Source organism: Dermacentor andersoni, chromosome 5, assembly GCF_023375885.2.
Source record: "Dermacentor andersoni chromosome 5, qqDerAnde1_hic_scaffold, whole genome shotgun sequence".
Classification (NCBI taxonomy): Eukaryota; Metazoa; Arthropoda; class Arachnida; order Ixodida; family Ixodidae; genus Dermacentor; species Dermacentor andersoni.
This window is the reverse complement of record NC_092818.1, coordinates 129869976-129881712: the sequence shown is the minus strand read 5'-3', so window position 1 is coordinate 129881712 and position 11737 is coordinate 129869976. Positions and strand designations below refer to the sequence as shown.

The 11737-nt window shown below is 46.3% G+C and overlaps 1 protein-coding gene and 1 long non-coding RNA gene across 3 annotated transcripts in view; one reads left to right on the top strand and one right to left on the bottom strand.

The window, feature by feature from the left end:
• Positions 1-11737, bottom strand: part of LOC140218513 (uncharacterized) — a 255473-nt gene that overhangs the window by 51794 nt on the left and 191942 nt on the right. The window lies entirely within an intron of this gene.
• LOC126531150 (uncharacterized) overlaps positions 1-11737 on the top strand; it is a 225817-nt gene that overhangs the window by 31395 nt on the left and 182685 nt on the right. Inside the window, exon 1 of one of the 2 annotated variants that reach the window (XM_050178566.3) lies at positions 3539-4261. The exons of the other annotated variant lie outside the window; for it this stretch is intronic. Coding sequence (XP_050034523.1) covers positions 3748-4261 — 514 coding nt within the window. The 5' untranslated portion in view covers positions 3539-3747. Of the gene's footprint in view, positions 1-3538; positions 4262-11737 lie in introns of those variants that run through there. 2 annotated transcript variants of the gene reach the window in all.

The following is an 11737-nucleotide window of genomic DNA, read 5'->3' as shown; positions in this document are numbered from 1 at the left end:
AAACAACGCGGCAGCGGTAGTAGTAAATAATCAAGGAGAATTAATCACAGGACTCACGGCCGAGGTGGCTAACATAACCGAGGCAGAGGAAATTGCTGTAGCACTGGCAGCGGAAGAAGGTTATAGAACAGGAATATCCCTCAATATTCTAACAGATTCACAAGAGGCGTGCCGGAGCTATATAAGAGGCAGAATTAGTAACACGGCGCTCAATATCCTCAGCAGAGTTCCAATCGCTGAGGGACAACCCACACATAACATTATCTGGATACCAAGCCACGCAGGGATCAGGGGCAACGAAGGGGCGGACAGCCTAGCTCGAGGGATGACCAGCCGAGCAGGAACGTCAACCGCCCCAGAGGGGCCACGGATCAACTGCGGGAACAGCTATTCAGAGCTATTAAACCTCTATAAGGGGCTAAGATATCAATATCCACCACATAAAGCATTAACAAAGGAGGAGGCCGCAGGATGGCGGAGACTGCAAACGGGCACCTTCCCAAACTTACACATACTAAGTAGGATGTTCCCCACGCAGTATAGCGCAACCTGTCCGTGGTGTGGAGCTAAACCAACATTAAACCACATTACATGGGATTGTACAAGAAACCAGGCATTCTACAAACACAAAACACCAAGTGCGGAGCAATGGGAGAGCTGGCTCACCAGCCGCGAGCTAGAGGCTCAAAGAGCTCTAATAGCGCACGCGTGCGAGGCGGCCCGGCTCAGTGGAGCCCTGGACTAGGGGCCCATCCATGGCTGAAGAGGACCCAAGCATCAAGAATGAAGACTTCGGCCTCGACCCGCTAAAACCTTAAAAGAGTCAATAAAGTTTTCCATTCCATTCCATTCTCTGTCTCTTGGTCTGTGAGCGGACCGGTAGCTTGCGTTTCGTTAATAGCACCGAAATAATAAAACTTGTGGTTAACGCTCTGTTTCATTCATTACTACGTAAACACTAAATTTCCTTTAGTAATTCTCCCTTTCTTCCTTCCTTTCTTTCTTTCTTTCTTTCTTTCTTTCTTTCTTTCTTTCTTGCTCATGGGCGTCCTACAGTAAGCCCGAAGTAAGCCATAGAACCATCCACTGGAGCAACTTTCATTCGTGTTGTTGCTCGAGAGCCATGTTTACGTTTCCATCGTTTTGAGTGCCGTATTTCCTCCTGAGGGGAGACTGCACGCATATAAACAAGATCACCAGGCTCCATTTCGCTTAACTGAATTAATGGGAACTGAAACTATATATGGACCTTTCTTGAATGCGTTTAGGAAATCCCACGTGGTCTTCATATGAACCCCCCGCTACAATCATGGAAAATATTGGGAATACTCCAGTGTCACCAAAAGAACTGGAAACTCCAGGGCTAGGTTAAGAGGCTGTCCCGCAATCTGAAACACCATGCAGCTTGCATAAATCAACAGAAGTAACAGCGAGAGCTGTTGACTGTCCGCGAGCAGGTCATGCGAGACAGGCCCCGTCGTCGAGCACTCCGCAGAGTGGCCTTTTCAGAGTAACATCCTTTCTTGGCCAATTACTGTGCATATTTTTGCGTATTCGCAGTGCTCACTCTTTTCCCATTTTTCTCTGTTCATCCTATTTCTCCTTACTCCCGGTGTAGGGTAGCAAAGAGGACGCGCATCCAGTTGTCCTCTTTACATTTCCTCTCATTGATCTTTCTTTCTCGTAATCAACACGCCTCACTTCTGTAGAGCGAGATCAAATCACATCACAGCGTCTCGATCGACGCACAGCACCAGGCTGTGCCCGACCAGTTCATGTGGTACGGTGTACAGTATGAACTCCTATAGAAAACCGTCGGCGCCTGTGAGTGATTAGTGCGAGTATTGCTTGGACTAACTGGCTTTCGCGTGACATTTAAAAAAAAAAAAGCGGGGACGTATGTTAGCGGTCAGAGCTCGCGGCTTAATAAAGCAAGGTCGTTGGTTCGATCTGTGGTCGAACATATATTTTTTTTTTCTTTACGTTGTGGCGTGCGCGAACAAACAAAAGTGCGACGAATGAAGGCACTGAAGGACACAATCGGTCCGTTTCCTCTCGGTACAGAAGAAAAACCTTCCGGATGCATGCCTGCAACACCTTGTATTTCCGGTGAAGGAGCTTCACCTCTTCTAGCGTTCCCAAAACGGTATTCACACGAGGGAGAAATCCGCATCTCCGGTGCAAGGTGAGCGCACTGCGTGACCACTACGCCACGCCTTCGTCAGTACTGAACGTGTGGTAACATCCGCGAGATAGCAATTGTCGATCGCCGAGCTAAACACGCACGTAGCTACAATACACCGCCGCCGCCATCATCCCTCTTAAATACTGTTCGCAGATTCGGGTGCAAAGTGGCTAATTAATAGAGAAAGCAGAAACCACCTGATATCGTTATCATCTTTGGCGATAACGACACTATATAAATAAAGCACGGGCTTCACGGCCTACTGATAAAAAAAGTATTCTTTTGTCGAGAAATTAATTAGACAGCGAATGCTTCATGAAGTTCTCTACGCACTTATGTGCTGCACTAGTTGAAACAGAGAGAGAGAGAGAGAGAGAGAAGGATGCATAGAAAGGCAGGGAGGTTAACCAGAGCCGGTTCCGGTTGGCTACCCTGCATGGGGGGAAGGGCGAAGAGGAATAAAAAGAGAAAGAGAACGGAAGGGGGAGATAGAAAATAAGGAGAAGTATGTGGGGGGATACTACGTCAGCGCAGAAGCTGAACCTAATGTATCGCTTAGGACGCATCGCGGCAATTACAGTGTATTAAATTAATGAATGACCTCGGTTCAATCAAGGAATTCCCCCAATGAAAGACTAACTACAAAACCCCACAGTCAATAAGCATTTTCCGTGATAAACAGTGGACCTCCAGTCGTGAACTTCCCGAAAAGTGAACGCAGACTAGGCTGATTTCAATGAGTCCACGCTAGAAGATTCTGCAACTTAAAATTAAAGCTTATTTCTTAGTTGACATCGGCCACCTCTTGAAGTGCACACTCTGACGCTTTGCTAGAAAATTACTGTTGGGTGACGGACGCCAATACTTGTATGTTTTTACTCTTGTTATAATTGTGTTTCGTTGAACAAGCTAAACTTCATGATGCTTAGCTACGTAAAGGTGGGGCCCGAGGAACTTGCACTCCTTACAGAACAGGACCCTGTTCGGCAAACTAAACTCTATCGCAGGAGTGGAGCCTTTCCTTTGCGCCGGCGTAGGTTTGACAAAAAACTGGGGCATCGTTCATGTGTTAGCGAGAGAGCCGTGACACTTATCCGCTGCCAGATGTACTGTGTCTATTGAGAAGGCGCTGTGAGAAGGGCGATTTGGCAGCATGAGGAGCGGGAGGAGAAAAGGACTCCCGCTACCGGCAGAACTCTTCGGTAGCCAGACCGTCCGACAAAGAAGCGTCGTATCCTTTGGCGGCGCGCCGCGAGGCGGCATCGCCGTCGCGGGCGCGCCGGCCCACCACGTGACTGCCTCGCCTCCAGCGCTTTGCGCGCGCCGTTGGAAACACGGAACGAACGACGATACCGTGCGCCTCGCGAGCACGCGGCACAGCGCATCAACCCAACCTCCTCGTGCGTGGCGCGCCGCGCCGTCTCGCCCCGGCCCCGACGGCTCCCCAGGCGCCTCGAGACGCGCCAAGTCGACTTCGCGCGCGCTCTTCGGTAGTCGGTGGACCAGTCCCGTGCGTTCGGTTCTCCCCTTGACGTTTTAAACCGAGACCGGAGGACAGTGCCATGAACGGGACCTACCAGCCGAGGGCTGCCGCTCTGCAGCAACAGCGCTTGCAGCAGTCACAGCTGCAAGGGGGAAACGACGAGCTGCGGGGCCCCAAGTGCGCCCGCTGCCGCAACCACGGCTTCCGCATCCGCGTGCGAGGTCACAAGCGCAACTGCCGCTTCAAGGACTGTGTGTGCCCCAAGTGCAAGCTGATCGCCGAGCGCCAGCGCGTGATGGCGGCCCAAGTGGCGCTGCGCCGGTCGCTGGCCCAGGACGAGGCTCTGGGCCTTGTGCCGATAATCGCGATGCCGCATGGAGTCGCACCGCACGACGCCGGCGGGGACTCGGCTGACGCCACGGCCAACGCTGCCGCTCATGGGCCTCCCTCGTCGTGGGCACAGCAGCGTCGGCTGGCCGCTTCGCCGCTCGGGAGCAACGCGGCCAATGCGGCAGCGGCGGCAGCGCAGACGGCCGCCGCGGCCGCAGCTTTCAGGGCGGTCGCCGCCGCCGCAGCATCTCCGGCACCCTCTGGTGAGGCACTCTATACCGGCGAGAGAAGTTTGTATGTCAAGTCTGTACCTGTGAGAAAGCCTACATTACTCTTCTCTTAGCTAGCTGCCGAGTTACCACACCATCCGACGCGTTCGTACACCATGCTTTAATTGCGCCTTCGGTCTTAACAATGTCAAGTCTGATATCTTGCAGCTGTCAATCCGAATGTGTTTTGCCGTCGTTTCTCCGCAGCCGTTTTATTGTGTCGCACTGTACGACTCCACTTTGCTGACATGATATGCGTCCTGCAGCGAGTACGGACTCCCGTTATCAGTTTTCTTAACTGATTGCCTACCAGGAGTTTTCTATAAACTTCAGCGCAAGTATTGTACGCAAACCGGCAGTCCGAAAGAGGTGTCAACATTGATATCAACAGATCAAACTGGGCAGCTTTCGTCATACCGATCGTATTTAAGCTACTGGAGTTGTCTTGCCCAGAGACCAGCGCATCTCAACAGCCAGATCAACAACATTTGCGCTTGGAGTTAGCTGTAGCAAGTTGACCAATTAAGGCTGGTGCTCAGACTGGTATACAAGTATGGAAAAACGTCCTCGCAGCTTGTCGGGAAAAATTGCAGGCACCCAACGACTAACTGAAACTAGGAACTGAATATGTTCCAGGAGGCAAGTAAAGTTGAATACCCTGCTTCTCATGGCTTCCTGCAGCCATAGTGTCACATGACATTATATTCATGTCGGCAAGCGTTTGTTTGAAAAATGTACTTCAACGTTTGGACAGATCTGAAGAAAAAAATTTCTTGTAAACTGGCTGCTAACACTTCGTGCTGAATGGCTAACTTCCTTTCTCCATAACTCTCCGAAAAGCAAAAAGAATCATCGAAGCTAAAGATGAGAAAATGAAATATTTGACAAAACAAGAGCCATCACTGGTCTACCGAGCCTGCAGAACCTGTTGTAACCCTTTACACAGGTATGACTCATCCAAAGCTAATTTAGGCGTTTATTCTCTGCTATAATCGCTACTGCTCCATCTTCTTCCGATCACACATTTAACTTTACAAAAGTTGCGCAAAGGTAGACCTGCACCTCGGCGTTTGGAAGAAACGCATTAGAACGTGGAGCGTATTTAATTTCTTGCCTCATTCAACGTATCGTCTTCACGTTGACATATGTATCTAGTATCATCAATCAAGACTAAGCAATTAAAAAGGCTAGCACCTTATTTGGCTACATGAGTGTTTTCATCCGACCTCAGAAGCCAACACACTTGTAATTTCCATCGAGAGTGCTAGAGCATAGGTGAGGAGAAATGGAGGCAAGTTAAACAGCACAGAAAATAGTTTGTTTGCTACCCTACTTTGCGGAATAAAGAGGAGGGGGTAAAAAGATAAGAAAATAGAGACAGACAGACAGGGCACAGGCACATCGCAGCCGGTCACGATCACCGTACACTACCTCAGCACAGGATCACGTGCATCACAGTCAACAACAATCAAGGCTAAATCAGTTTTGGCAGGTCGGTTTACCTAAAGATTGCAGCAGTGCCTTCGTCGCCCACTGCTGCGATGCCTTCGCGGAAGACATTCGAAAGTGCTTTGTTCCGGCAGTGGTGTGTGATGAACTCGAGCTAGCGATGTCACGAGCGATCGTCTCCGTACACTGTAGCGAGGACAGTTACACAGAACGTGTTCAAGGGTCTGCTCGTGACCATAGTTGTGACATGTTGCGTTATCCGCTCCCCGTTCCAATCTGAAATGAAAATACATTGTAAAGGCTACTCCTAGCCATAGCCGACAGTGTAGGGTACTGGACTCTGCCTCGCTTTGGCAGATGGGATGCGAAGAGGAGGGGGAGGAAAGCTTGAAGCTGAATAACCAGTGATTATAATATTAATCGATTTTAGTATAAACACGAGCAGCTTCCAAACCGTAGACTTGCAGAACGACAAACTACGATTACGCAAGAGAAAGCGTTTGAATTCTGCCGTGTATAACAGGGGGGGGAAATGGGCATAATAAGAGAAGACCGATGTAGTGTGCAGCAGCAATTGGTACAGTCTTATCAAATTGCTCTTATGCAAGAGCAAAGACAAAAGACTGGAAAGTGCATGACGTAAGGAAACATTTACTCTATCAACCAGATAGATCTCAATGCGTTCTCGAGCCTATCAGCATTATAGCCTTGACCGGCAGAATGCGGCAACCCGTTCCAGTCAATTACCATTCGAGGAAAGAAAAGCAATTGCTAAGTGCTTGCAGTCTTTATCACACGAACAAATTATGTATATCACTATGCGCGGGCGAATCAGTCAAAGCCAGGTACTATGGTCACAGCATTGAACATGCGCCAGTTTGGAGCAGAAATCATGCAAATAAAACAGCGATTTAATGCTTACAGTTTCGTTTCACGTCACACCTATTTTTGATAACTACGCAACTATGTGTCAACGCTGCTATGTTACAGTGACGTGTAAGTAACCTACAAGGAGACCTCAAAGGTTTAAGTCGAAAATTAAAGGTATATGAATAATTTTCATGCATAATTCATTTAAACGCATAATCTGTTGATCGAAACCGTGGCGTCATCACTTCAGGCATCGCCCGATGTTGTTATCTTAACCTATTGTTCTTTTCGATGGCATCATGTGTTTACGCTTAGAGACGGTGATTTGGAGTGGTCTACATAGACACAATTGTTTGAGAGCTGAGAGACCAAGCCACCGTGAATAGTCAAATAGAGCGAAACCCAGCAAGTACGAGGAAGTGAGAAGTGTGGAACAGATGTTTGCGTTCGATTGCTGATATATCTGTAATGGGAGATAGCAATGGAAACTGACGCGCATATTGATACAAGTAAGTCACCCTACGAGACAGTTGCCTCTGTGCTGTTTAAGTACACGTGCCCTTTCTTTGGAGCGCCATTGTCATGCACACTTTATTTTGTTTTGTTTTTTTATTTTATCTCTTGCTGCACTTCATTTCGACAAAGGTGTTCCAGGTCGCACACGTGACGCGCGGTCAGCTCCATTGACGTCGTGTGCAATTGTATTTGCATCCTATCACATGCAGATTCCTGTGTATACATGTTTCACGCGTTGCACACATATCTACGTGTAACGCCTTCACTATGGCATCATCCTATCGGAAGGCATAAATCGACGAGTGTAAAGGGACCGATGACTCAGTCTTGGTTGCCTGCCAACTCGCATTGTGAACGTCTGCTTCGAACAACCGAGTACACCGGACATGTTTCGTTCGCTATACTGGATCGGATGTTGGCGGAAGTTGCAAGTCATGGTTTTGACCAGTTCACAACAGCTGCACTAAATGTATCAAGTGACCACACTCGCTGTCCATTACGCCGTTCGGGCATCATATTACAAAACTCGGCTTCAGAGGCATCTTTTTCCCGTTTTTATCGTAGCAAATATTAACGACTCTCTTCGTGAAACAGCTTTAATTTTTATGGGTTACTTGTTTGTCCTTTCGTTGAGGACATGCGTAATCTTGGTACAGTTTTCTTTTATTTATTTTCGTGCCGCCGATTAAGCTTGAAAATAGTGTTGCGTGAACTTGATTATTTATGAAGTTATTATTTATTTATACCACCGATCTTCTGAAGTCGGTATAATCTCATGTTTTTTAATAGTGTTAGCTAAGTTGAACAATGCGAACGAAATAACTACACATTGGCAAATACTTGCAAAGCGATATGTTTTACTGGAGCACAAAAGTCACGAACTCGAAACTAACAAAGCTAAAAAACAAAAACAAGAACACATTTAGCAAGTGATTTCCATAAGTTCTTGTATGCGCATCTTCTCTTTATCTTTTTTTTTTTAAATACACCTTGTTCTCAATGTTAACCTAGCGCATTCCAGCGGGTCCAGAATGAAATCAGTGCATTACGAGTCACCAACGCACAAACATTTTTATACCACTTCTTTCTTATTTCTCAATGTCATTGGGACTTAAAGCTGAGTTGCAGATTTGAACAGGAAATTGGTCGTCGATCAGGTCATAAAGCGTTGCTGCTTTATAATTGTCGTCAAATAATTACTGATCCGTTATAAAGCAACGATTCCTTTTACTAGATTCCATTCCTTTTTTATCATTCACCGTTCGTGGCTGGCCAATCCTGCTGCTAACATAGGCGTAGTGCCGCTTGAACTTCTGACAATACGTGAAAAGGAATGGCATTAGAATATTGTCGTTACGTCATATATCGACCCTGGATGCTCAAACGTTGAGAACAGCTCGATGGCTGCCACCGTTACTTCAAATCACATCCATTTCTCTCCCTTCTCGTGCATATGGGTATATCTAATAAAACGCGCACGTGGAAAACGTTTGTTATAATGAGCGCGCTGATAGGTCACGCGTCGGGCATATGATGATGATGATGATGAAGCCTCAGTCAATGGCACAGACCCACTGAGGGGGATAGGCCACGAATCGAGTGGTAATATGATTCAATAAATAAAATAAAATAAATTGGTTAATAAATAAATAACCGGGCATATAGTGCGACCTTCGTTTGTTGTTTTCTTTTTTTTTTTCGCTTTGGAGTCTAAGGCGCCCCTCGCGCCACTTTTATACTCATACACACCGTTGGATGCCGTCGTTGCGGCATCCGCAAACAACGGTGTCCGCGTTCGCGTGATGCGCTATGTAGCTTAGATTAGATTAAATTTCGTCAGTGCTTGTGATTAGCAAAATTATCCACGGACACAGCGAGGAATAAAGAGGATGTTATCTCTCGGAAGCTCGGTTCCGCGCGCCGCGAGCACGAGAGATAGTTATGTTAGTCACTGATGTGCAAGGTAGCAGTAGCTCTTTCGAACTAGGGCCGTTACAAGCTGCTGATTGAAAGCGAATTTTCTTTTCGGTACTGTTATTGCACGTATGAAATCAGTCTCGGAAGCTTGTTTGCGTTCCTTTCAGAAGAGACTAAAAATTGATAAGAAGGGCCTGAATAAGGTAAAAAGAAAAATGACTGCTTTCGCACGTGCACACATGCACATATCACATGCGCACATATCGCTGGTTTCTCAAATTTTGGTGCGATTAGGTTTACTTATCTGTTCATTTTTGTCAGCACATCACAAGCGCGTTGCGTCGCCCGCGTCTTTCGGCAAGACTAGATAAGGATGTCTGTATGTAGAGATAATATTAGCATGATGCCTGCCTGGCGACAACTTATAATTTCCAAGTTCAAAAGATAACGAAAACAGGCGTTCTTGCACTAGACTGTTGAATGCAGTGCTACTTCTGACGGCCGTTAATATCTTGTTCATCCAAGCATAGTCTGAGCGTGATATCTCTAAAAAGAGTTTGAAATTCCAATTCTGTCAAACACAAAAGATTTTTTCCCTTGATTTCATGTATATCCAATGGATCTTGAAGCAGCTTCATTCAAACGAGACTTAGGCCGCTTTTGCTACAAGGAGAGGCTGGCTCTCTTAGGTGGCACCGGCCGCTCGTCGTCGCTTGGCGAAGAAAAACGTTGTCACGAAACGTGCGGCAAAATATTGAATACAGTCAGAGATCATGGGCACAAAGTTACGCACACGAGTCCAGGAAGCCGCATAAGGTAGTCATAGAAGATAAACATGTGCAGTTGCATAAATAGATAAAGTCACATGGAAACCTCCTAGAACGCGCAGGGAAGTTCATTGTTTTGCAAACGAGTGGGAGACCGCAAGCGCACATGCTTGCATAACATAACGTATTACAGAACTACATAACACCGTAACGCACGCTTAGGCCTACATAATACATACATCACCTGTGGCATCGTTACTTTTTGTATTAAAGGACACGAAAATTTTATCTAATGCTAAGATAGTGACATCGGTCAAAGAAATCTTTTAAAGCGACGAATGCGCTTCTCTGCAACACCGTTGTTGGCCATGGTCCACGTATCTGACCCTATATATATATATATATATATATATATATATATATATATATATATATATATATATATATATATATATATATAATGAGCCCTCAGAGATCGCCTCGCAATAACATGTCTCGGAGACTTGAGGAGGACATGGTGCACATCTACGTCAGCAAGGCCGCAAAGGCACTGTGGAATAGGGGCGCGTTTTTTTTTTTTTTTATGTATTGCACAAAAAGTGCCTTGCGCTGTACCGAGTCGCAGGGGGTGCAATTTCAAGTTTCAGATTTCATGTTGTCTCTCAGATTTGACGGAAATGACACATTCAACGCGAAAGAAGCGTAAGGCGTAGAGACACCTACACTTCAGAAGAGAACCAGACAACACAACAGAGCGTTTGTGTTGTCTGGTTCTCCTCTCTTGTATCCGTGCCTACACGCCTTGCGCTTCTTTCGCGTTGAATCCGAACCAACTAGCTCGACTTTCTGTGGTTCCTGACATATTTATACGTGTGTTTATGAAACGTACTCGAACTTCTGCTTATCTTGAGACTGCTAAGGGGGCTTAGGGGTTATTCAAGCGTATCTGTCTGTTTAGTGGCAAGAAACGCGGCCACATACGGCTCATAAAAAGGACTTTCACTAGGCATAAACAATGAGGACGTGCATGAAGACGTGCCCTTTATGTTCTATTTCATGAAGCTTCATAGAAATGTGTTCTACGGTTTCTAATGCGCCACAGGGCTGGTGACTAGTGTAAGGCGGCATGGATGACGAATGCGGCGTCCGGACGAATCCGATGATACATTTTGTTAGAATGAAGTCTGCTTCCCAGGAATCACTAGATCCAGCAAGCATACTCTATAGATCACACGCATTCTCCTTAAAAGCACCACGAAGCTATAAATTTTCGTTTTTGATTCCTTCAAGAGAATGGCTTAATTGACAAGCTCTAGCCTGTTTACATCAATACGATCACTTTTGTCTCAGATGTGCATACTATGATAGAATATTTTGCTGCCTTCTTTTTTTTTTTCTTTTCCCCACCCGACTACTACTGGACCCCTTCTGTCCCTGATCCCCTTTCCTATGTAGTGTAGTATCTAGGCGCTCACATATACGCCGGCAGAATTCTCTGGGTTTCATTGCGGAGCTTCGTCTCTCTTCGAACCTTCGCTATCACAGTCATTGCACCGCCAAATACGAACTACGTAGCCGCAGTCATTAACTCTCTCTACTTCTGACTTTGTGAACGTGCCCCTCGCCCAGTAGCATAAGAAGCACAATGTTCAGCTTCCATAGTTGACAGGATATTGAGGATAAATTGCTTAATAGATGTTCTGTATTAGCTATGGGATACAATATACACTCAGAGTAAGGGGCATTACACAGCGGAGGGATACAAAAATACAAAACGGATAAGCCTTTTGCAGCGACAGACAATGTTGACTGTTTCGCATCTCCTCATTACAAACGTTAGCGATAATGATTCGAGATATACTAGTTGTCATTGACAGTGAGTAACATTTAAAGCTATCGAACGAGACAAATCGACAATTGACAAATCGGATGAACATGCTGCCGCATTTTC